Source organism: Paralichthys olivaceus, chromosome 20 (assembly GCF_024713975.1).
Source record: "Paralichthys olivaceus isolate ysfri-2021 chromosome 20, ASM2471397v2, whole genome shotgun sequence".
NCBI classification, from domain to species: domain Eukaryota; kingdom Metazoa; phylum Chordata; class Actinopteri; order Pleuronectiformes; family Paralichthyidae; genus Paralichthys; species Paralichthys olivaceus.
Window position 1 is genome coordinate 14,605,268 of NC_091112.1, and position 26,450 is coordinate 14,631,717.

A 26,450-nucleotide genomic window follows, 5' to 3' on the forward strand; every position below is an offset into this window, starting at 1 on the left:
CTATATGTAGGCCCCACTATGGCTCACAGATACCAGGTCCCAACATAATTTATTGTGATTATAACATATGTTAATAATGTATAGAGTAATGCATTGGGTAGCATGAAGCACTGGAACACAGGGCTGATTTTGGTTTGATAACAGGATCACAGGTTATAAATACATAGACAACCACGACCAACAGAAAACACAAGAATGAAACCAAATTAGCATGAGGTCACTTCAAGCTCTCCATGACAACACAGTCACAGACCTTATTCTACAAAAGCAGTGTTTGATTTAATTGTTGGTGTTAGAACTCTCTTAAGGCTTATTTGCACTTTGAAAATCTGAATGTAGCCGGTGACAACATTTTTAGGCGGTGGAGGAAAGGAGTTAGACAGATACTGAGTCCTGTCTATTTATTCTCTGGAGAACAATGGCTCCTCTCTCTTCAGTCCAGCTCTTCAGCCAAGAGAATCACTGCGGGTTCATGGGAGTCTGGTTTCTGTTTGGTCAGTATGCAATCAGAAACATGTCTGATTTCAAATACTGAGAAGATGTCCTATACATTCTATAAAATCAAATTGTTTGTATATTAACATAAAATGGAAAAATGTATATGTTGCCAAAAAACGGTTTATTTTATTAATATATATGTAATTACAAAAAGTAAAAGTTCACTTTAATGGGGAAACATTTTGCCCTAATTAGACACGATACATTATTTATTTGGGATGATTTGGAGGCAAGTTTGCTTCTTCTTTCCCTTTCAAATAAATAAAATGTGATATAAACGGAAATATAAATCATGGCCCACAAGCCTCTTCGCCTGACCCCTTCCTGTTGTGGGTGCTCGTGACGTCAATGGTCTTGGTCCACATCGGGTGGGTCCTGGTCTGAGTGTCTGGGTGGCAGCAGGGAGCAGAAAATCTGTCAAGTTACTGAGAGCTACCCAGGATACAGAAAGATATGAAGCGCTTCCTTAAAAATAAAACCAATTGAAAACTAAAAACAAGAATTAACTTTTGAGGTGACCATAGAAAATAAACATAGCAATACACAAAGAAAAAAGAGATTATTGCACATTTTATATATTGTTGTGTGTAGAGAGTTGAGCTCTTATTCTATTATTTATGACCATGGATTGTTTGTAAAGATGAACGACATGCCTGCTCCTGAAATAATATAGTTATTGAAGTCAAAGCATTATGATTTCCACTTGCATTCTCCTTGTTAGCAGAGGGGACATGAACTAAACTATAAAATCAAAAGTTTAATCCAATATCAATCAAAAAAACATTTTGGTTCAAGTCTTTAAAACAGTCTTGTGTCTTGTATTTTCTGGATAATCCTCCATAAAAATATTTTCAGGCCCATGTGGCTACGCTTTAAAAAAGAAACGTTGTAATCTTGCACGGCCCAAACCTTTAAATTCCCACATTTACTTCTTTTGTCTGAGAAGAATGTCAAAGAGGGATTTTATTGTGAAGGCAGCAGCCGGATGTCGTGTTGCCCTCCGTTCCTGCAGCTTGACGGTGGTGAGGGGAGACAGAGGAGAGAGTCAGGGGGAGATGGCTGCAGGGAGGCAGGAGTGGACCGGGTCAGGAGCGACTGAAACCACACTAAGGTGACCTTGATCATCCGGAGCTGCGAGGAGGAACCAGCCGGCGTGTGAGCGCTGCTGCCCGGCCTGCACACACACACCGAGCCCGTGTCTACCTGCTCATCCTGGAGGGGAACGACCATCATCTGCCCGTTTATCCTGCCTGTCTGTCCGGATACTTAACCGCACCTCACACCCTGCTGGTATTGGTCTCCACTGTGTGGATCGGTCTCCAGTGTGTGAGTATTTATCTCTGTATGTCTGCATCCACCGTTTCGATGGCGATGTCATGCATCATGAGGTCAGCTGATCAGGGTTTGTGAGATCCCAATGTGACACGATTTATGAAAAACCCAGATCTGAACCTACAGATGAAACCACGCCCTCGGACACAATCCAAACATTGTTTGTGCCACATGGATGAATGAACCCTGGCCTACTTCTACTATACTGTCATCATCATCATCATCATCATCATCAGCAGCAGCAGCAGCAGCAGCAGCATTTCATGATGTTATCACACAGCCACTCAGCTGTCAGGCCTCTCATCACTGCTTTCTAACACATTTCACTCCAATGGGAGTCACTGTTTTACTAGTAGACTGTCCCTTAACCTGAGTTTAAAGGTTCAGTGTGTAGAATTCAGTGACATCTAGTGGTGCAGTAGCTCACCCTCCTCTTCCAAGCATGAAAGAGAACCTGTGGTAGTCTTCAGGTTTGGTTTGTCCAATTTGGACAACTGTAAAAAAAAAAAAAGGTGGCCTCCGTAGAGAGGACCTGCTCCTGATGTAAATATTATTATAGTATATTATAGTTTTTACATATAAAGTATTTTATAAAGGGCCCGTTCTGGAATAGAAAACAACAATTCTTATAATTTAGATGAAACACATTAGTGAAAACATCACTAGTATTATTTTGTATTCAATTTCTGCCAATAGATCCCTTTCACCTGAATCTTACACACTGAACCTTTAACTTTGGTTTTACTTTCTCACTAATCATACACATAGTTACATATGTTGTATGTGATTGTCTCCTAATCAGATGTTCAAGTTTGATATTATATTACATAATCACATGTTTATTTATGATATATTGTAAGGTGTTCATGGGTGTATATATGGGTGTGAAATAAAATTATTATAAAATTAATTATATTAATTATGGTAAAGATTACTATAGGCAACATTTTCATATCAGTCAGTATCGATAATTATTAATATAAATGTCACATTATTTATTTACGGCTAATCCCTGAGAGATTTTGGCTCATGTGGATTTAAACTTTTCTTTATTTCATAGTATCCATATTACTTACTCTGGTTATTATTACCACTTACTGCCACTTTAGTTCAGCATTAACTTTTGTTATATTGCTAGTGAGGAAAATTATCTCGCAATAATTATTCATATTGTTTTATTGTCCACATCTGCAGTGATGTTAGAGCTTGCACTGGTTTGTCAACACACATCTAATCCCAAATCTGCATGTGGAATACTTTCCTTGTGTATCTGAATTTATCACCTATACACAGATGATGTAATCCTTGAAATGACCACATGTATTTAACACTGGTCTTGAGTACGGCTCTCAAACTGCTGCAATGAGAAAGACATCCCAAGGTTGTGGTGCTGCTGCTGCACAGACACCAGGACCACGTGCATGATCATCAGCTTCATCTATTGCTTTTGTCATGCATGTGCTTGTCAGTTGTAGAAAGACATTCTATGTCAGACGCACTCATCCCTCATCTCATGTCTGTTTTCTCATGCACAAGCACCTATTCATGCAGCAGACACTCATGCATGTGCACACAGGCCTAGCTTCCGCCTTGATTTATATTCTGTTAGCCGTGGCTCGCTGTTTGATCTGACACTCAGGTGTGCACATCTGTGGTGTGTTCACTGACAGTAGATCTGCAGTGAGACAAAAATCCCTGCAGGAACAAAGCAGGACGCTGCAAGGTCATGACAGTCACTGGTGTGTTCACGACTCAGGACCAAACTCCACTCAATGCTGCTCCAGAGGTCCCAGGCTCTGGTGAAGGTCTTCTTGTTTGGTTTGCCGAGGCGGTTGATGGTTATAAAGTTTGTTGGACATCTTTTGAAAAGACATTAGCAGTTTGACCTGCTGTCTGAACTCCAATGATGGGAAACAAGGAAAAATGGTTTCCCGTACCTTGATCCATTAAGTTATACAGTCTCATTATATCATGCTATTACCAGGAGTCTCTTAGCCTTCATCTACCTTCTCGTTCTTTTCCCGACAGATGAGAAGTGGTGTCTGCAGTGGACGGGTTTTGAGTAATGCAGCTCACTGGCAGGCGGCACGCTGCAGAGTCAGCAGCAGCACTTGAAGTTGAAGACTCTGTAGGGAAAGAGAAGGATGCATTAATCAGTGTGGGTTACATCAGCACAAATACACATATGGTTCTGTAACTCTTCCTCACCCGTCTCCTCACCCAGGTGTCTGTATCTGCTGCGTCGCTCTGACCTGCTGATCCAGTGGAGCGGCGAGCTCCTGAGGCCCATGGCCCCTGTTTCTCTCCGCCTGTGAGAGGTGAGCCAAGCTGGCCTCCCCGGCCCCCTCCCTGCCCCCGGCCCCGGACCTGGACCCGGACCCGGACCCAGAGCCTGAGCAGCGGCACATGCACGAGGAGGAGTATGTGATTGAGAGCGAGCCCATCGTCACACACCCAGTGCCACCTGACTGCAGGGACGCCGAGACAATCACAGGTTCTTGTGTCTGTGTGTGTCTGTGTGTGCATGAAGGTCAAGAGGAATTACCGCAGGACAACACAGCTTTGATCTCAGTTTGTATTATAGATGATACAAGTGGTCTTAAAAGTCCTGAACAGAGTCTAGAATAAATATTGCATGATAGAATTGTTTTTAAATCAAGCTCAAAGCAAACAAATGTCCAAACATAGCTTTACATTGTTCAGAGCACATGTATGTATCTGTTTACATACATGTTATAAGGTCGTTTATGCACTGTTCTTTCAAGGAGGTAAAATATACAGCAGCTTTTTGGTTTGAGCTGAATTTTAATATTTTAATTTTTGTGTGATTTCTAGCACTTTTATTTCTAAAAATAACAAACAGTACTATTTTTAGTACTTTTATCTACACTGTCATGTCTGTGCAGTAGTGATGCTGCCACAAAGACCCACTGTGGTGTCAGATTATATCAAATGAACGATGAATGATTGTATTCAAGTAACCACGCATCCAGAGATGTTCCATTGTATCAGTTCCACTATCAGCCTGCTGTATTCTCACTTTTTTCTCTGTGATGTTCAGATGTGTGCAACAGCACTGACCTGCCAGAGTTTGAGATCATCAGTCTTCTGGAGGAGCAGCTGCCGGTGTACCGTCTGCGGGCCGACACCGTCTACGGCTACGACAACGATGACTGGCTGCACACTCCCCTGGTTGCCCCGGACGCTAGGCTCGACCTGACCACGGAACAGATCGAAGAGACCCTCAAATACTTCTGTAAGTTTGAAAGCGATGTGAACATATTCAGCATATATCAATCTCCAGTGATGCTGGTGCTCTTGAGGAAGCTGCAGGAACTTTTTAGTCATGTTATTTCAAATTCAGAGAGTGGACTTTAGTAAAAAAAATGAATGAGAAGGGACACAGGAGATTTAACAGGTTGGTTTTAATCTCTGGGGCTGGTGTAGGAATACACGGTATTTAAAGTGAGGGATTTGCCCACCTGGGCACAAGCTACGTTTAATCCTTCAAAAGGTTCACGGAAAGATAATCTGCTGTATTGTGTGTGGATATCTTGAAAACAACACAGTGAGTTGAGTCTTTTTGAGGATCACTTTCAAGTTTCCCCATCATAGGTTTCGCATTCTCTCCCAATAGTTCTGCGTGACCTCCTAATACATATCGCATTACCTCCCAAAGGTTTTCATCTTGTCTTTCTTCTGTAGATCATTTCCGATCATCTTCTCCTAGCACAACCCTGCTATATGGAATTAAATGGATTTTGAATTGGGCATGAAGTATGCATGAATATGTATGAAGGAGTATGTATGAAGTATAGTGATAATGCTCAACAGGCCTGGTTGTATAATTGAATTGAAAAAATGTTTAGATCCAGAGCTCTCTAGTAGAACGCTAGAGACAACTGCAGGGACAGTTGGGACACAGACACAGATGTGCACGGTGCACCTATAATGAAATGAAGATGTTGCATGATGGGAATAAGAAACCATTGCAAGATAATGCAAAACATATGTTGAGGGAATGCACAAGTTATCCTCGGTTTAATCTGGGGGACGTAGGTGAAGGGAAGGAAACAAAATTGACAGCTGTAAAGTTAAATTTAACATACAAATCCTCAATCAAACAGAAAGTATTAAAATCAGTAAGTTTATAGTCTTCCTCTAATCAAGAGAAATGGAGTTAAATATTACTACAATGTACACATTCTGTATTTAGTACTATATATTAATACTATACTTCATCTTCTGTGCCATCACAACCTACATTGTGGTTGCTGTCATTTTTGTCTTTCTACCTAACATGTTCATTTAACTGAGTTGCCTAGTAACAGTTTGTTCTATTCGTTAACACCAGACGTCCATGTTTTTAGTATTACATTCTTGTGTGTCTGTAATAAACCGTCTAAACAGTAGAAGAAATTAGAATGGCACTCTGAGAGCGCATACCTCCATACTTCCATTCTACTAAATAACAAACAAGCGCTGATGAACACAACACCTCCTTGGCGGGGGTAATTACTATTTTTTGTTTGATGAACCATTTCTGTATCAAGGTTTTAAAAGCTACAACAATTGTATTAGATTCAATGTTTAAATGCTAATTTTATAACAATTCTCTGTTATGTCGATAATGTTTAATACTCCAAGATATTTCTTTGGTCTAATGCCCCAGAGTGACTCAGAACCTGCTAGAATATTTTATTTCTAACCCACAAATGATCCAGACTGTATATCTCAAGTCAACATCAAAACAAATCATGATTGCACTCACTGGCCCGGGAAGATCAATACATTATCTGTGGATTAAGGCCATGTTTGTTCCTCCTGCCATATCACCACTAATGCACTGGCTCAGAGAGAAGAAGATGAACTGTCTGCAGAGACTTTCTCATATAAACAGTTAAGAGAGTTTGCAGTTAATATCGATTCTTCTTCTGTTTGTTTATTAAATAGAGCTTTAAACGATCTGATGACAGTTATTTGAAAACATAAAAACCATTAGCTCAAGAACATAAGTAATGTTTTGTCTAATAAAAACCAGCCTGTTACAGATAAAACACTCTTACTGAATAATAATAATGTTCAAATTGATTTTTTCTAATATATAACAGAGTTAATCACTTCTAACTTTTATCTGCAATCTTGTTTGTCCTTTCCTGTTTTGATATTATTGTAAATTCAGTCTCCCTCCACAAGATGGTGCCGTCCCAACTTCTTTTTGTAGTCTCTGTTCTCTGGATGTTTTCAACATGTGTTGTGACTCCTGTGTGGTTTTAATCGACCGTTTGCTGTATTTACTTCTTCACTCATTTCTCTATGATGGATTTTATGTAGAGTCAGATTTTTCTGAGCATATTTTATGCATCTCATTTTCAAACATTTTCATTTCCTTGCTAAGTTATTTCCACCACAAGTTGTCACCTCATCCATTTGTTTGTTAATTTGCGTATTTGTTTTTAAGTAAGATTACGCAAAATATATAGGAAGGGTTCCCATGAAACTTGTTGGAATGATGGGTCAGAAAAGAACCCATTAAACTTTGGTGCAGATCTTGATCAGGCGGCAGATGTGAGATTTTTATTTTGACATTTTCACTGATTTCTCAGAAAATAATTCCTGGATCTTGATGAAAAAAGATTAAGCACATTAAGTGGAACAATATCAAGGAGTGTGTGAAATTTGTTAAAAGCGTGATGAATTTAAGGTTCTTAACCGATTGATTTAATTTAAGTTATAATTTTTTTTAAATATTTGTTTGTTTATTTGTTGGGATTATACAGATTTGTAGAGCAAGGAAGTGTATTACAGAGAAATATTGTGTATGTGTGTCCGTGCATGTGTCAGGGGGTCTTTTTGTGGATGAGGGTAACCATAGCAACAGATGCTGGAGGCAGATACATGTGCAGTGGGACTGCACCGAGCAGTGGACAGAGGAAGTGAGGGAATGATAATGGTGAGAGATGTTAGCACTTATAGACTAAGAGAGGAGCCTACACCACATCCCTCTCTCTGATTGGCTCTTTCCTCCTTCATCTATCAACCTCTCTTGCCGATCAAAAAACAAAACTTCTACCTCCGCCTCCCTCACCTCAGCTGCTGCAGAGCTCTTTCCAAAACGGATGTGCACTCCCTCTCATCTCTCCACCTCCCTTGCACTCTCTCACAGGGGCGTCTGTGTGGGTGGAGAGTAATTCAGGCTCTGTTATATTGTACAGTAGCTTAACAGTAGTAGAACAGAGAGAGAGAGACAGTGAATGGATTTGTATTTGGAACGGTTGTCATTTCTGCTTGTTGATCATCATAAAGCCAAGGGAAGAGATGGACAGCGAGGGAAGGATGGAGGGATTAGCGGGGGATGACTGGTACTGTAAGGAGGAAAAGACAGGTAAAGTGCATGTCATGAACACAGAGAAGAAAGACACGTTTAATATGATTCAATATATCATCAGTTTGATAGTGGAATACTAAGATCTGATTATTGTAGCATATCCTATTGTAATGTCCTCAATAAGAGGATTTTCCTGAAGCTTATTGATAATTAGGTTCATGCACACACACACACACACACACACACACACACACACACACACACACACACACTCATGCTGTGTCTGTGTAAACCTGAGTGGATCATAACTTAAATTCAGCTCATTTAAATAAAGCAACAGTTCAGTGGTTCTGTGTTTTTTGGAATACTAACAGGATTACAGAGGTTTACCATAACGCACTCAATAACTTTGTACAGCATGTTATCGATTCACACTGTAAATCGATAACAGCTGTCACCTCAGGGCAACACAGCCAATTGTTGTGCACCATGGAAAACAACCCCTCCCCCTTTAACTGCTGCCCTGCTTCGTCATCTCAACATGGCCCATCCGTCACCTCGGAGAGGATGACTCTGTAAACGCTCCGTGTTACATATTGTGGTCATACATACAGTGTGTGTCATTCTCCTTCTCCTTGCCTTCTCCTCACGCTGTTTGTGTGTTTTGTGTTTCCACAGTGCTATGTGCAGACAGAGTGGGCCAGATGACAAAGACGTACAATGACATCGATGCTGTCACACGTCTGTTGGAGGAGGTGAGCTGGGCTTTGATGGTCATGTCAGGCTGAGCGATAAAACAAATACAGTCATTGTTGCAATGTGATTTTCATCAATAGCAATATAATAAAAGTTAAATGTATCGATATATTAAGAACCTTCATTCAATGAGTCCCAACCCATCCCTGAAGCTAAATGTGCACTCCTGCACTTTATTTATTTATGTATTTAAAAGGGACAGTGTTCAGCTCAAACATAAATGTCACCATGTGATGAACTGTACCAGAATACCTGATGATACCAGAGAGCAACAAGGCTGCAGTCAGAGTAGAAACAACACACAAGATTATGCAAATGCTGCACATGACAAATGTATGTTTGTCAAGTAAAGATGAGTCTTGAAGGCCATAACATAGAATATAAAAGTCAGAGGGTGCAGAGCTGAGCACGTTGTTGGTTCATATGTTTGTTTGCTGCCCCTCACGTCACCAGTCACGATGTTGCATTGATTTGTGGCTGTCACAGATAAAGCCGATTGCCCAAATGCAGTGTGGTGAAAGGGTGCTGTTTGGTGCAGGGTTTTCTGGAGGATCTTGAGAACAGAAGTTTAACTGGCTGTGCGATCCAACACAAAATCATGTAGTGGAGTCAAGGCACAGCCGTTTCAAATTTTCTCTTTCTGTCTCCAGTACACTACTAGAGTTCAGATTCAAGGAGATTTAATGGCTATTTCATCATGTAATGTGTCAACAGACAAAATAATGCAACGATAAGAGTTATAGTCTCTCATATATCTAAAATTCATGGTTAACCATTTTTTACAATATGCCTCTTAATACCTTAGTACCAGGCCAAGATATTTTATCAGTGGCTGTCAATCCCTTCACCATTAGAAGGTTTTTCAATGGTTTTACAGGGTCAATAATAGAGGACCTAACACTGACCCTTGTGGAGCACCTATTGTACACTCCATGGAAAATATCATTTATGTAACTTAATAAACATGGTTTTAAATTGGAAGAGATTTTTGGAGGAGCTGATGATTATCTCTGGGGACGTCTCTGACGTTTCTACCAACCTGGCCATGTACCAGTTTCTTTTTTGTAATTTTGTCTTTTGTCAACGCTACATCACCTCCTCTGTTGTCTTCGTACTTTCCAACCGACAGAAAGAAAGAGACTTGGAGTTGGCTGCAAGGATCGGCCAGTCGCTTCTTAAGAAGAACCGAACTCTGACTGAGCAGAATGACTATCTAGAGATACAAGTGGGACACATCACAGAGGAGGTCTGTACACACACACAGACACACACACACACACTCTGGATTATGACATTAGATTCATTGTTGTGAAGCAGATCCTACATCAGATACTTTCATACATACATACATTTTAATACACACATACAGGAGTTGTGAAGTTATGATGTGACCTCTTCCAGGTGGCCCAGCTGCACCATGAGTTGAACCTGAAGGACGAGCTGCTGCAGTTTTACACCAACGCAGCTGAAGAGAGCGAGGATGAGTCCAGCGGCTCCCCGTTAGCATCCTTCCTTTCTTTGTTCACTAACGTCCCTCCTTCCATCTGTAAAAAGATGATGTGTTTGTTTTTTCAATCTTTTTTTCTTTACATATTATATATAGAATATATAAAAAGGACAATGCTCATTAATCAACAGACCAAATACTTTAAAATGATCCAGTTTTTACAAGGCAACCTGAAATAAACAAATGCTTCATGTAATCACAAATATCTATGGATAATTCATGTGCATTATACATAAAATCCCATGTACAACAAACCCACAATTAAAACATGACTGACTACATCTGATAAAAGCAAATAATCCATGGTTAAAATATGCAACAGCCACAGCCACATGTAAATTTAATCACAGGTTTTTGGATGCGAAACATTCAAACAATTAATGTGCTTAACACAAACCAGGTTAAAACTAAATACATATACACTGACCTTCTGTGAGTCTTAGTCTTCTTCTCTCTCTTTATCTGAAGGGGTAAGAAGAGTAAAGTGGGGGCAGCTTCAGGAGGCTTTGTGAGCGACACACTGCAGAGGAAGCTTAAAGACCTGGAAGAAGAAAACCTGTCGCTCCGCTCAGAGGTTTATCTCCACACACTGATAACAGCAGCACACACACACACACACATTGTAAGACAATCGGACATTGCTTGGAGTGTATTGTAAAACTAGATGTTTGCCTGTAGGCCCACCATCTGAAGTCAGAGACTGAAACCTATGAAGAAAAGGAGCAGCAGCTCGTTAATGACTGTGTGAAAGAACTCAGTAGGTTTTGTGTCTATCTCCTTTACACTGCTTTCATGCATATTCTTTCCACAGTGGGATATTCGTTCCCTCTCAGAGTCACAAGAATCTCTCGCTCCCTCTGTCCTTTCAGGGTTGTCCAGTCTCCAGATCTCTGCCATCGCGGAGGAACTGGCTCGTAAGACCGAGGACGCCTCCAGACAGCAGGAGGAGATCACACACCTCCTCTCTCACATAGTGGATCTGCAAAAGAAAGCCAAATCTGTGAGTATCCATACAGACACAAATGTGACTATTATTATGCTCTGGTGGTTTTACTTATTCAAACCTGCACACGTGTGTTTAGTATGCAGTGGAGAATGAGGAGCTCTCCCAACACCTGTTGGCAGCTAAAGATGCTCAACGGCAGCTGACAGCGGAGGTAACTTCAACTTCACTGCTCTGTTATGATCACATTCTCTTTTCTTGCCAAACTGTTTTCAGAATAACGTGACTTCACTGTAAACACCGTATTTGTCTCAATGTTGCCATGACGACTGTTTGATGTTAATACCAAACCTACGACGCAACAGCTGCAGGAGTTGGAGGAGAAGTACTCCGAGTGTATTGAGATGCTGCATGAAGCTCAGGAGGAGCTGAAGAACCTGCGGAACAGGACCTACACAGCAGGAACCCCTCGACGCTACAACACGCTGGGACTGTACCCGATGGTGAGGGACTGTGTGTGTGTGTGTTTGGGTTTGTTTACATGACCATCTTCCATTTCTTCATGAGTTTTTGTGTTGCAGGATTCTCTGGCTGCTGAGATTGAGGGAACGATGAGGAAGGAGATGAGTCTGGAGGACCCTGAGTGTGAAGAACTGAAGTATGGATCAAAAACAACAACAATATTATTTACTTGTTGCTTTTTCACAGAATTAAAAAAAGAACATAAACAGATAATAACTAGAAGAGAGGTTTGGTGGAAATTGATTCAGAAGTTTTTTATAATCCTGCTGACAAATTAACCACCAGACAAACAGACACTGGTGAAACTATAACATACTTGGACACACTGATGATACTCTGGTTTAGACTAAAGTAAGGTAAAATTTGCATTTTTAATATGTGAGGGAACAAGTTTCAAAAAAGTAAATGCAAAAAGAATTAATTGGATAACAGTTTCAGTTCTGGATTAAAACAACTGTGTAGGTTGGCATCCCTTTTTAAAAAATTAGCAAAACCGCCCAGCTATGCAAAGAAAACATTTGAAATCGTCATATATGTGTTTTGTCATATGTTTTTATTAATCTATGACAAATTATGGCCTCAACTCCTAATCTTAAAGGTCAGTAAGGTAGCTCATGCACTAGATGCTGCAGAGAGCTATAGGATACTGTGATGTGTAGTTTAGATGTTGGTTGCCTAATGCTTGTGGTTCTTTGATTCATTGAGGTTTAACTCTATCCTAAAAAGCAGATCTGTCCTGTGTATAATGGTAAAAGTTGCATAGAGATAAAAGACAAATAAGCTCTTGTGTCCGATTGTTTGTAGAATCCATCGCAAGCGCGTCTTTGAGACGGTCAAGAACGTCAACCAGACTGTGCGTCAGCGTTCACTGACTCCGACCAGCGGCAACATCCCGGGCTCCAACCAGTCTCTGTCAGCACGGACGTCACCTCAGTCCAGCGGCCTCTCCACACCCCACTCCACCATATATGGGGTTGACATCAGCGGAGACAGTGTTGCCCTTGACAACCGCGCACAGAGCATCCTGATGGAGACGGCATCTAATCAGGATGGGTGAGAAGAAGAGAACTTTATCGATTTAGAAGTGAGAGAGGAAGCTGATGTTTACATTTCTGCAGGAATCAGGGGGCGGAGAAGTTACTATTTAAATTGACTGATATGATGATGATCTCAAGATTGAAAAAATATTCGTACCCCTTATTGTCTGTTTCATTCCTGCTCTGACAGCAGCACAGGGGCCCGAGAGAAGAAGGTGAGCGGTGCTGAGGACCTGAGGCTGGCCCTGCGCCGCCTGTCTCTGCGTCGACAAAATAACCTGAGCGAGAGGCGCTTCTTTGAAGAGGAGAGGGTGCAAAGGCGGGGCGAACACGGAGGGCTGCACGATGTTCTGGGCCAGGAGAGCGGGTTGACACCCTCTGAGAGCATCATGTCCCTTGGGAACCTTCACCTGTGGGCCACAAGAGGGCCCTACCTCCCAGACAAACTCCAGATCGTCAAGCCACTTGAAGGTGAGGGAGAGAGGGAGCGTGGAAAGGTGGGGAGGAAGTGGGAGGAACTGCACAGGGGAGTGGGGGTAAAGAAAGGGAGCAAGAGAGGCTGGGGAACGGAGAGGGAGAGTAGAAGGGACAGCCGCCACGGGCAGACGCTCGAGGGGGAGAAGGACAAAGGATGGGGGTGGGCGAGGAAGACAGGAGCTGGGATGGAGAGGGAGAGGGGAAGGAGGTGGGCCGGGAGCAGGAAGATGAAGGGAGCAAGGGAGAGGAAGGAGAGGCCTCTGTCGCTCATGCTCTTTAACTCTTTCTGGTCTCTGATGCACCATCACAAGTCAGGCAGCTTCGCATCTCCACACAGCTACTACAAAGACACACAGCCCAGAGGGTGGCTGTAGACACACGGGGGGGGAACAATGAGGAACAATAAAACAATATAACCAAGTACAGAAAATACACAAAACATCCCAAGAAAACACAAAAAAGAAACAGTCAAATTTGCCAAATAGCAAAAACAAGAGCAAAGGTCTTCAGAATAAACAACAGCAGCTGGAGGTAAAATACAGTGAGATTAAAAACTTAAATGGCTGAAGGATAAAAACGAGATGAGCTATAGATTGATCAGAGCCATAGACTGTACAGAGCTCAGTAAAAACACATGTAGCTATAGAATAAAGTGATATCCATCCATGAAGTGTTTATATGACTGTGACCTGATGTGACATCACTGGATGGGGTCAGAGCCGTGTTATAATGTTCCCCTGTGTGATCCAGTGTTGAGTTGGCTGCTGCTGGCCTGTGCTGCCCTCTTCTGGTAATAATGTATACTTTTATTTGAACACACATTGCCAATCAAACTTCATCATGATGCTACATATACATACATATATATAGAAACCCTGCTGTTGCCATTGTAAACATACATATGTTTATTTCTCATTTTATTATTCTTTCTTTATGTGTTGCTTTATTGTTTATTTGTTCATTTATGACTCCCTTTGTTTTTCTGTATGATGATTTTTTTCTTTGTTGCGATCAGCTCTGTTCCAAACTTATGCGACTAACTAATAAAACCCTTTTTTTCTCATTCTAACCGCTCCTCCATTTCATTTCATTTTCACCTTATTCCTCCACTCGTCATCATCTGTTGGTGTCTCTGCAGTGCTCCCATCTTTGTTTGTCCTCCACTTCAGCCAGATGAAGCTTATGCTGTTATATTCCTCTGTGCTTGTTATTTGTTATGGATATTTTACTATATAAGACAATAACAAGTAGTTAAATGCATAGTGTCAGTACCTGTCTATGATACATGATATGTACTTTATTTAAATTATTTATAATAGCTGTCAATTTGTCCCTGTGCCAAAATCACTCAACCAATTTTTTATAATTGATAAATAACTTAAGATGATTCAAATTCCAAGTCTAATAATTGATCATCTGTTAACTAAAACTACAGGACACAGCTGGATGTTATTGGGCAATACTTTAAAGTTTTTTAGTTAAACTACTTATCAATCTGCTGACAGTAAAACAACCATTTACAATTATTGTCCTATAAGATATTTATCCAAGTGTTTATTTTGGAGATAAAAATAAAGCAGTTGTCTACATTGCAGATAAATTCATTTCTGTCCTCTAGGCTCTGCCACCCTGCACCACTGGCAGCAGTTAGCACAGCCTCACCTCGGTGTGATTCTGGACGCCAGGCCGGGAGTCGTACCCAAGGGTTACAGACCCCTCGAGCTAGAGCTGGAGCAGGTGTGTGTGTGTGTGTGTGTAGTCCATGGTCATAATATGCTTATGTCCAGCAAGTGCATCTTTGTATGTTTATGAAATATACACTATTGTGTTGTGTTTGTCACGTATATAATACATTATATCATATTCATTATTGTATATATATACATATTACCATAGGTGAGAATCTAATTAGTAATTGTGGTAACAACCTTTTTATTGCACAAATAAAATTGGGAACAATATGAATAAAATAAAGATAATACAGACCAAATTGAGATGTAGTTTCCTAAGTAGCCATCAGACAAGGAGGTTAAAAGTGCTTACAAACTTTATTTAGATATTTTGGGACAGAAATCTTATACAGAAATCTTTCTGATTACTGTATATAATAAAATATTAATAATAGTAATAATGAAATTAGTCAAACTTGCATGTGTCCTCAGGTATATCCATGGGGTGGCTTTGAAGAGGATGAACCAAGTGATCAGTACTTCCAGAATCTGCCCACGTCCTCTGCCTCAGCCTCTCCAGCTGTGCCCTCCACCTCTGGCACCAGCGACACCAACCTCGGGCAGCCTCCACACAGCCTCGCTCCACTCTCCCCTTCCCCACCGTCCCCATCGCCACATCTCAGCAACACTGACGCCCTGGGTGAGGACATACAATGCATTCATGTAAACGTTCACATTGTTGAACCTGTGATGTATCATTGTGCTTGGAAATTATTGTAATTGTCTGTGTTTGTGCGACGTTCAGCTGCGTACTACCCAGGTAAATGCATGGCCCACACCAGCTCAACCTACACCTTCACAACCTGTCGGATTCTTCACCCGACCGATGAGCAGACAAGGGTCACACCAAGGTACATTTATAACTACATATTGAAATAGATGATTTAATACAAAAGTCCTTATGAAATCATGTGTTTTTATCAGCAAAGTATTCTAAGGATGCACACGTTCCTCTGGCTTGAAGAGCGATGATTTAAAATACTTAATAACTTAGAAATAGAAAGTTTATGATACATGCAGGTTCTTATGGTTCATAATAACATCATAGCACCCATTCATTTCTATGATACGTTAGCATTAAGGTTGTTTCAATAAGTAAGTTTAATCGTCCATTTTAATGTTTCTAATGATCCCTCTTGTTTCTTCTTGTTTGATAATTGATTGATTTTCAGTCTGAACCCAGTCCCAGCATCGTCCTCCTGTGTGATGACCAGCACTCTGTTGGGGACTCCTGCTGTGACACCATGCACGCCCCGCAGGCTCGGTCTCAGGCCGTCCGAATCTTCAACCAACCTCAGGCAAGGATTTTGTGACAATGATCAACTTTTGATGCCTAATTTGTTTTCGATAAGCTTTATTTTGCAGTGGTACCAGTCGGTATAATGTTAACCTCCCTTTCTCATGTTGATGCAGAGATGCCACACGCACCACCAGCACCTCTCTGGGGTTAGTGCGCCTTCTCCAGGAGAGAGGGATCTCAGCAGCAATGTATCACCAGAGCCAGGGCCTGGAGCACGGTCAGAGCAGCGGAGGAGTCTTATTCAGCACTTCCATCGCTCCTAACCGAGCACCCAACCCTGACCCTCTGCGCCCCTCCACCCCTCCCAACTCTCCCACTGGACCTGGAGCTTCAGCCGTGCTGACGTCTGCAGGGTTCGACTTCAAGAGCCCTTCTTATGACAACTTCCTGGCCTCTAAACCAGCCCGCTCCATCCTGAAGGAAGTGACTGGGGGGATGAGGGGTAGGCAGAGAGGGCGGGACTGCGAAAGCCAAACGGACGTTAGCGTGACCGTCCACAACCTCAACCTGCTGGATAAGGTGAAACGGTTGGGTGTGGCCGGAGCTCAAGGGGGCAGAGCAATGAGTCCAAGCCCCATGCTGGGGCCTCTGGGTGGGCTTCGCAGATCCGGCTCCCCTTTCGGGCCTGATGGAATAAGAAGGAACAGGAGTTATCCAGCTGTGGTTGGTGCCAGCATGGCCATGAAAGCCCCAGGGCCCCCAGAGTAGTCAGGGAGCCAGGCCAGAGCCAGTCGGGGCCGAGGACTGACTGTTGAGCAGTCACCTGGAGCCCAAACACTGACTGACATACTGTACGACAATGACATGGTACTACTGACTCATCACTACTGTGGCTACACACTGACACAATCAACTTTGTAACACCTTTAGATGGTTGCACCTGCTTCAATTGAGAGCAAAGTAACTTAAAGGGTTAGTTCACCCAAAATACGAAACGCATATATCCTGTATATTCTTATTGAACACTTTAACTACATAGCCATTCTGATAATTTTGTTTTTATTTGCACAGATTTTGAAATACAAATATGCAAAAAGGATTGCGTTAACTTTTTGTAAATTTTGGACATTAGTATTTAGCTAAAAGCTCAAACTAAAAGCTCACTCTGTTCTTCCGTTGGACAGATATTTAAACTCCGGGCACTTAAAACCTGCTTTATGTAATTTTATTTTATGTAACTGGGTGAACTGACCCAGACAGATAAATCCAAAAACTGTGCAGTCAAAGCTGCAAATATCTCCCACTGCTATCCGCTCACACCCCCCTGCTTCGGAGACTGACTCTGCTGGCTAGATGTAGTACTCCCACTCTCGCCTTATTCTGAATTACATCCATAAAATCCCACACACGCTCAGATATACACAGGTGCACTCTTCAATCTGCCATGGCACTAGTTGGCTATTTTTCATCACTGTAGCACTAAATCATGCAAATTCATTCTCCCTCAATCTTACTGGATCTAAATTGACATTTTATAAAGAATTGAAAATCGACTCCAAATACATGATGACATGTTATACTACCACTCACTCTCCCCCTCTCACCCTAAATATCCCCTGATCCAATTTGGGCCCAACATGTCACTTTCAACAAATCATTGAATAGTTTTAATGTCTATATTAAAAGATACTTAGATTCAGTTTCCTAATTGGCCATTAGACCAGGAAGTTGATGATGCTTCCACTCGATCAGACGAATCAATACACTGAAGCTGCAGCTCAGCGAGAGGATGAAGACAGACACGGGAAGTGATTGTGGTTGTTCAGCCATAGTGGTCGGACGTTTTCCTTAAGTTTTCCAGGTAAAATGAAGCGATATATTACCTCCACCATCAGTTTTGGATGTTATTCATGTGTTGGATTAAGGGTGTTAAGTATCAGTCACTACCACTGTTGCACTTGTGTTAATTTATTTTAAAAAATCCTGAATTGTAAATTTTTTTCAGTTGAGAAGATCTGTTGTCACACGCACTATAAATACTGTTCACTGTCAGTGACCTGTCAGTGATGACACACTTCTAACTCTTGTGTGTAGTGCATAACCATGAACCACACATCGCTGTAAGTATCGGGGTGAGCATGTAATCAGGGGATTTTCCAAATAAAACTCATCAAACAAAAGATTCAATGTCATGATTTTCCTCGACATGAAACTGTGACGCATTCAGAAGTGGCCCAGTCGTGATGAGGAAAAGATCGTCTTTGGAAAAAAAAAGATTATTTACCCTCCTCCAGCAGATGGAGCTCACTATTTTCACAGCAAATAGTCATGATATGAAGCACATTGCATGTATGGATGTGTCCGTATTGGTGCAGTCATAATCCATCATGTACCGTGTGTCTCTCTTGTGTTATGATGGATATAATGAGGGCTGCCTATTAAACCCCTGTTAGCCACAGGAGGTGAAAAAGAGGTGAGCAAGAACTGAAAAAATGTCACTCAGGCAACACGGAGCCTAATTGGAAGAAATTAGATCTAACTCCATTCCTAATGACATCCTCCATATTGGATATCTGTCCCCGCAGAAGAACATTTTGAAAAAAATCATTAATGACAACATCAAATCAAACACCCCTCACTGATGTTTCCCCTTTATCATGAAATGTCTCATCAACCTCAGGATGAATTCCACCATCCTCAGCTATGTTTAGTGCCAAGCAGCAAATGTTGACATTCTAAACTAAGATGGTGAACATCCGCCTCCCCTGAGGAGATGTTGTTTTATCATATGTTAGTTAGCAGGATTACATGAGTGAATGGATTTGTGCAAAGCTTGGTAGAAGGAAGTGGTATGGGTCAGAAAAAGAACCCAGGAATGTTTTTTTCACATTCTTCAGCATGGTGAGATATGTTTGTTTTTTTTTTTTTTCCTCAAAGAATATAGATCTTGATGAAAAAAATCAGGCATGTACAGGGGACTGATATTTATTGTGTGCAATTTGGTGCAGATCCAAATAAAAATTCAAATTTGGTGAATTTTAAATGTGGTTTCCTGAGGGATCTGTTTAGCCTTGGGGCTTGTGCTTTCTGAGTGCTGTTCTAGTTTGTTTTTTAGCAGGGTTATGGAAAAACTACAAGACAGATTTATATGAAACTTGGTGAAAGTCTGGTTGAGGGAAGAACCCATTATGTTTTAGTTTCGATCCAGATCAGTACATTTCTTCATCATTGCAAGATAGTGTTTTTTCACATTTTTACCAATTTCCCAGGAAACATTAAATGTATCGTGATGAGCAGTTTGATTGAATTTAAAGGGACTGTTTGGACTTGGCTGAGGTATGTGTTCTACTGAGAACTATTCTAGTTCTGCATGTCAGTCCACAGCATCAAGGATGTAGGAGCTTTCCTTCTCTTTCAGATGCCAGTAAAATGCTTTTGAACTGACTCATCTCAAGTGAGACAAATAAAGAGTTGGAGACAGACACCACAGAGAATGAAAGACAGTTTCAGGAAGAGCTCAGACCATCTGCTCATCCCCGTCACTGGATCTTCATCACAGCCACATTCTTGCAGCTCATATTCCTTTCATTAGTGTGCGGCTTCGCCCATTAGGACACAAAACCAGAGCACTTATGAATGTAAGGGTGCTCCAGTCATTCCATGTAATAATGCACATGCACATACTGCATCTGCCTTTTGGACCTTTTTGCGTTTCCTGGCAGACGTCCACATGCAATCGAGACTACGGAATCAGATTATAAAATATAGCCTGAATTTAAATAAACTGAATATGTAATGTAATATAATGTAATTATAATTACATTTTACATCAGACACACAAGGTTTCAATCAAGGACTCTGTTGCATGGGGGAAAGAAAGTGTTGAGTCACAAAGCAGATGTTCATCCATAAAGCTTTTCAATCCTGGCAATATCACTTCTACTTCAAAAAAGAGAAACACTATCAGGTCTATCAGCAAAGACTTCTACTTCAAACCCTAAGAAACACTTTCCCTATGAGAGTTTTGCTTTTTTGCATCAGTTTGAATTCACTTTCAAACATATTCACTGCAGCACTTAACTAATTTACATCTGCAGCTGTGGTATGGTTGTTTGTGTCATGGATGGATTACATAATTGGCTAACATGCAAATGAATAATATGTAAAATGCAATTTATTTGGAAAGAGAATTATTTTATAGCTTTGGTGGCTGTGTCCATTGTTACAGTGGAAGGTGCAGTGCAGCCATCAATTTTGTCACAAGTAATTTGCATAGATATATAAAGATTGACAACATGGCTGCTCCCAGTGGCTGGCAGCAGTATAGGTCATAAACCCGCCTCCTCCTTGTTAGTAGATGAGACACGGACCCAACTAAAAAGTCAAGTTGAAGCGGAAACATGTCGTGCACCTTTACATACAGGTAATTTGTATTCAGTAACTACATTTCAAAGTAATCCTTGTCCCAATCAACACACGCACAAAAGCTCAGACACACACACACACACACACACACACACACACACACACACACACACAGTGGAAACATTTGCTGGAGCCTCTGAACCTTTCCAGAGCCTTGAAGTTTGAAGTCTTTAGAGCTCACCTCTTAAAACAGAAGTCAGTCAATTCCCATGGCTCTCTCAGATTCTCAAGTCTCTGTACATTTCTAATTCAAGTGTGATCTCAATTGAAACACACACACACACACACACACAAACATATACAGCACACCCTCTTTCCCCCCCAGGGCATCCCAAACCACTTCTCTGAATTATTCACTCAGTCTGCTTTGTTCATCGATCCCTCTCTCCAACTTTCAGTCACACAGACACATCTCTCAGTTAACACGCGGCGCAGTAGGAGCAGCTTAATGGGTCGTCACTGTGGAGTCCAGCCCCTCCTCTCACTAATACTTTCTCCAGGTTCAGCTCAGGAGCCTTCTCTAACTTCTGTCTTTGATCAGGGCTGCTGCTTCCGATACGTTTTTCAAAAAGAAAATGTCAAGTTAGCTCAGTGTGGATACCATGTCTACTCTCTTTGCCCAATGTTAATTATAACACACTTTTTTTTTCACAATACCCACAATATTGTGGACTCTCTCAGGGGTTAATTGACTCTTTGTTATAAATGGAATTTATATTAAGCTCACTGTAATAATTCAACCAATATTAGTTTTCCCCAAAGCCTCAAGCTGTTTCAATATTAATCTTAATGATCCTGTGGTTCTCTTGAAGATATGCTCACATGTTCAGTGACTTTCATCTCCTCGGTGCAGCTACACACTCATCCTTTTTCTCCCTTTACATTCTTCATATTCTAAAACCAGCAGCATTAAGCAAAATCCACCATAGGACAGCAATGTTTATTTCTCATGTGGTTGAGTTTCTTCATTTTGCATCAGACTAAGACTCTGACCTTTGACACTTGAAGAGTGGTTTGAAAAAAGCATCAATTTTTGTCTATGACTGTATATCTATATAGATATATATCTATGGAGATATACAGATATATATCTCTTTCTATAGATATCTACTCTACACATTAATGCTTTCTTTGTCTCTTTGTCCTCAGATATAAAAAATTTAGAGATGAAAAATTGTGAAATCCACAAAGGTGGATATAAATACAATATATACACACCATAATAGAAAGAGTTACATGTGACCCACGCACTGAGTTTCTCTGACTATGTTCAAACTGTGCTCAGTCTTCTCTCTTTCCAGTTACAGATGAGATGGGAAGGATTTTTACAATCCAACAGAAAGGATTATATGAGACTGATTTTAGAACGAACAAACATTTCATTCTCAGATTTTGACCTAATGTGGATCAAATTAATGATTTGAGTGAGGGTGAGTTACTGTATATACTTTTTTAATCCAAATCACCAAAATGACTTAGAGCAACTGTATGCGTGTTTTTCCATGTGCAGTGAGTATCAGTACCTGTTCCTACTGTGACCTCCTCTCTGTTCTGTGATACAAGAAGCTTCATAATACTGATGCACACTGGCACCAGAAATGAGATGCCACAGTTAATCCACAGTTTGCTGTGAGATATGCACCTAATGATCGTCAGAGAATTTAATTTGAGCAGCATGCATCATAAGAAATCATTTGTAGAGAGTGATATTTTCAGTCTTTATTCAGTCCAGTTAGTCTCAACGGACCCTGACAGCTCCTGGATCCTTTCCACCCAAAAAATGATAAAGAAACCAGAGAAAACCAGAAACAAACAAACCTTGGACAGTGGGAGCTTTTCTGCAAAATTTGGCATATATGTATATTGCATTATTACAGTTTTACAAACAAATGTACAACAAATACATCATAAATAGACTCTTATTGTGAGACACCGAGGGGCCAGGTTGCATGGGGTTTTTTCCTCTTTTTCTTGTTTGCCCTTTTTACGAGGAGTACTCGTACTCCTCTGCGCTGCGGCGCCCGAAATCCATCCAGCCCAAGTAGTCCCTGTCTGCTATCCGATGGTTGGGGCTCAGTCCTTTGCTGTACGCCGTGGAGTTTCTGCGCACAGAACCTGGTACAAGAAGAAGTGGGGGGGAGGAGGAGGAGGAGGAGAACAGGATGGAAATAAATATTCTTCAGAGTAGGAAGAGCACAAGAGAGACCAAAGACATGACTGGATTGTGGGCCTGCTTTTGAGTTATCCCTGGATAGAGAAAGCTGGGGAAGACAAATCTGAAATACTCTGCTTATGGGAGCAAGATGCAAGAAAAATGTGCTGCTATTTGAATTAATTTTTCATTCTGTGAGACATGGAGTCAGAGCTGAAAGGATCTACTCACGGTTTTTAATAACTGAAGCATCATCATTCTGCTTGAAATATCACACCTGGCAGTTCTGGGGGGTGAGATGGGTCACAAACAATCTCATCCCATCAAGCGTTTAATACTCCTGCACTGAAATGTAGTGATTGATGCTTTGATCTCGAGATCGTCGTCACTTTTTGCAACTTTTCAAACTTTCAGAAGATAGTGGAGTTCATCACCAAGTTATATTTTCACAGTTCGGTATTTATGCCGTCCAGAGGAGACAGAGTTCGCTCTATGAGAAGCCTAACTTTCTATGGCTGATGAGTTTGTGTTCTTTAGATTTGATTTGGGGATTTGTTTCTACTGTGAAACAGTTTTTGTGACATTATAATTGCCCCCTGCACCCCCAATTCCACACACAACACCATAACAGAAGGGTTGTTTCAAAAGCAGCTGGACTTCACGCCGACAACATATTATTACCCTCTCTTCCTTTGTGTGTCCATGCCTGTATTTTTTCGTGTGTGCACTTGTACCCTCGACATACTCTGACCTCTGATCTTATGAAAACTGATTATGATTCTCCCAAAAATCCCAATTTTTTTTATTCAGAGTGAAGAGAAGCAGGGCTGCCATGCATCCGTTTGGTAATCAATTGAGCGCTCGCAGGGATGCTGCTTGCACTCAACCCACATCCTCCTACGCAACACACACACACACACACACACACACACACACACACACACACACACACACACACACACACACACACACACGCACAAACATGCACACACACTTATGCATTGTGCTTCAGTTCCCTAGTGTGCTGGGAAGATTGGATGCAGAAGGCTCGACAACGACACCTCCTACACCGAAACAGGCAAGTGAACAGTGAGCGCACAAGCACAGACCCCCCCCCCCCCCACGGGTATTACATATAAATTTCAACATGGCCTTTGACATTTTATTGATTTTGCCAAGTTTGTTCCAGATTGTTCTACTTCCAAACTACTTCTGCTGAATATTTTTGCAACAGTGAAATATAAACTACAGGTAATATATAATATGTAAGAAAGAATTCGCCAGAAATGAAGCAGAAAATCCAGATCTTCACAATGTGTGTGTGTGTGATGTAAGAGGCAAGGTATATTCCCCAGTTGTTTCTCTCAACCATTAAGATCAGAGCCCTGAACTTGAGGATCTGTGACAGCACAGATGTTCTGTTTGCTTGCAGTTGAATAAAATAGGATGAAGGGACAGGGAGTCAGACATGGAAGGAAAAAAAGTGAAATAAGATGGTACAAGGAGAATGGCCGGAAGGCTGCGCACACTAATACACGCTCTTCCAAACCACAAAAGCTTTCTAGAGCCACTAATTCATTTTACAAAGCTGGGTGAGCACTGATTCCAGTAATTAGCCACACTGAGGGGAGGAGATTGACAGGGGAGAGAACTCCTCTCTGATAATGACATTTTTTTTGAAAATATTGTTGTAGCCAGATGTTTTTTCCGTATGACATCCAACTGCAGACACACAGACACACACCAGTAAACACACACACCTTTCCTGGACGAGATGAGTCTTGCCAGCAGCTCGCTGAGGTTGGCCCGGGAGTCTCCATCCTCTTCAGCCACAGGAAGAGATTTCAGCTGGGGGGCAGAGCGGCTTTGTCGGAGGTGGGGCTCTCCCAAGCTGTGGGTGTCCGCCTCAAGGAGGGCTACTCAAAACACACAAACACAAACACTCTCATGAGGCAGTTATGGAAACTTGCTGTAATATTAACGAGTGTGTGTGCTTGTCGTTCTACCTTCAGAGGGAGTGGAGATGGAGCGCTGGCCCTCATCTAGGTGCTGAGAGGAGATGGGGTGCCCCAAACAGCTTGTACACAGGACTGCCAAAAGGACACACACACACAGCCCTGCAGTCATCTGGATCACAGTGAGAGGAGAAAGAAACGCATGGGGAAAGTTTAACAAGGAGAGATGTTGAGACGCATTTGAGTCCAGTCTGGGTTTGCAGCAGAGGTTCTCGTCTCCTGACTCACTGGTCGTCTTCCACACTGACAACCTGCTACTGAGCCCATCTGCCATCTGCTTCTTCACAGTTAATGATCAGTCTGAATGCACGGAGAAGGCGCGGGAATCAGTACAGCACATTCACACTGTCATCCAGGGACACCGCACCACACAGCAGCACAACGCAAAAGCTTTGTGACTGTAGATCACTGGATCCTGAGCAGCAGGTCAGATTAACCTCATTGTCAACGCAGAAAAAAATATATAATTTTCTTATATTACTTATATATTTTTAATTTGAAGCTTCTAATGTATCAGTATCTTAAAAAATGAAATGTACCAAATGTGATGCATTCACTTAAATATTATTTTTGTTTTTAAATAGCAAAATATGACACAAAAAAATCTGTAATTGAACATCAATATGTTCTTATGGAAATTTACTCCACGTTTAATTCCAGTCTGATTATAAAGATGAAAACATTTTACACAATAAAAAAATCCCTTCATAAAATTATACAAAATTCTAGTCCATCAAATATGAAAAAAGAAAAAGTGGTTGTCTTACCGTGAGAAAAGAGGTTCAGCGTGTTGGAGGAGAGTGGGAGACTGAGGAGAGTACTTCTCTGCTGAGTGGGAAGGATGCCCCTTTTATACTCCCCGCTCAGCACACTGTGTGTGTGTGTGTGTGTGTGTGTGTGTGTGTGTGTGTGTGTGTGTGTGTGTGTGTGTGTGTGTGTGTGTGTGTGTGTGCTGCCTCAGTGTACATTCTGTGTATTCCTCTGTTTGTGAGCCTAGTGTGAGTGTGAGTGAGTTACTTCAACTGCATGCTTCATTTTTATTGTCTGTTTGCTCATGATACAATTCAATGTGCATGTGTGTGTGTGTGTGTGTGTGTGTGTGTGTTAGTGTGTGATATACAGTTAAATCACCGGAATCAAGAATAGTTCATAAATATTTGTTTTTTTTTTTTACATTTTGCTAGAAATCAGCAAATCATTTTTATTCAGTACAATAATACACAGCTTCTCTTATCCGAAAGATGTACGTGTGTGTGTGTGTGTGTGAGAGATGAATTTGTGTGTGTGTGTGTTTGCACAGCTTCCTTTGTGCGGACCAGTTTTAGCCTTTAACCAACGGAGTGAGGACATTTTTGTCAAAGTGACCCCCCTTTAATGGACTGTTTGGGGGTCAACACTTGGTTTTAGGGTTAGGGTTGGATTTAGGTTAGGTTAAGGGTTAGGGTTAGGCATTCAGTTTGGATGGATGGGGTAAGGGGCTGGGGAATG

At 41.4% G+C, this 26,450-nt stretch overlaps 2 protein-coding genes across 2 annotated transcripts; one reads left to right on the forward strand and one right to left on the reverse strand.

Moving 5' to 3' along the window:
* Nucleotides 1-1,504: 1,504 nt before the first annotated feature.
* On the forward strand, nt 1,505-18,550 carry LOC109631746 (trafficking kinesin-binding protein 1-like). The gene is made up of 19 exons (XM_020090681.2): nt 1,505-1,824; nt 4,055-4,324; nt 4,892-5,086; nt 8,837-8,913; nt 10,044-10,160; nt 10,316-10,413; nt 10,890-10,995; nt 11,100-11,178; nt 11,291-11,421; nt 11,504-11,578; nt 11,730-11,867; nt 11,946-12,022; nt 12,691-12,939; nt 13,114-13,394; nt 15,019-15,137; nt 15,563-15,770; nt 15,876-15,981; nt 16,303-16,428; nt 16,544-18,550. Exons 2-19 carry the CDS (start codon nt 4,237-4,239, stop codon nt 17,136-17,138), a joined length of 2,865 nt encoding a protein of 954 aa, XP_019946240.2. The 5' UTR covers nt 1,505-1,824; nt 4,055-4,236; the 3' UTR covers nt 17,139-18,550.
* Nucleotides 18,551-22,499: 3,949 nt separating this feature from the next.
* cckb (cholecystokinin b) lies at nt 22,500-25,847 on the reverse strand. The gene is made up of 4 exons (XM_020090543.2): nt 25,730-25,847; nt 24,954-25,074; nt 24,708-24,863; nt 22,500-22,910 (listed from the first exon to the last, which is right to left on the reverse strand). Exons 2-4 carry the CDS (start codon nt 25,072-25,074, stop codon nt 22,780-22,782), a joined length of 408 nt encoding a protein of 135 aa, XP_019946102.1. The 5' UTR covers nt 25,730-25,847; the 3' UTR covers nt 22,500-22,779.
* Between the last annotated feature and the right edge of the window lie 603 nt (nt 25,848-26,450).

Bases quoted from the DNA above. Each gene is read 5' to 3' on its own strand.
- LOC109631746 (XM_020090681.2), top strand. From the start codon at position 4,237: ATGCACGAGGAGGAGTATGTGATTGAGAGCGAGCCCATCGTCACACAC. The intron at 4,325-4,891 runs GTTCTTGTGTCT...TGTGATGTTCAG, and splicing joins GGACGCCGAGACAATCACAG to ATGTGTGCAACAGCACTGAC. The intron at 16,429-16,543 runs GCAAGGATTTTG...ATGTTGATGCAG, and splicing joins GAATCTTCAACCAACCTCAG to AGATGCCACACGCACCACCA.
- cckb (XM_020090543.2), bottom strand. From the start codon at position 25,074: ATGACTGCAGGGCTGTGTGTGTGTGTCCTTTTGGCAGTCCTGTGTACA. The intron at 24,864-24,953 runs GTAGAACGACAA...TGTTTTGAGTAG, and splicing joins CATCTCCACTCCCTCTGAAG to CCCTCCTTGAGGCGGACACC. The intron at 22,911-24,707 runs GTGTGTGTGTTT...TTCTTGTACCAG, and splicing joins ACTCATCTCGTCCAGGAAAG to GTTCTGTGCGCAGAAACTCC.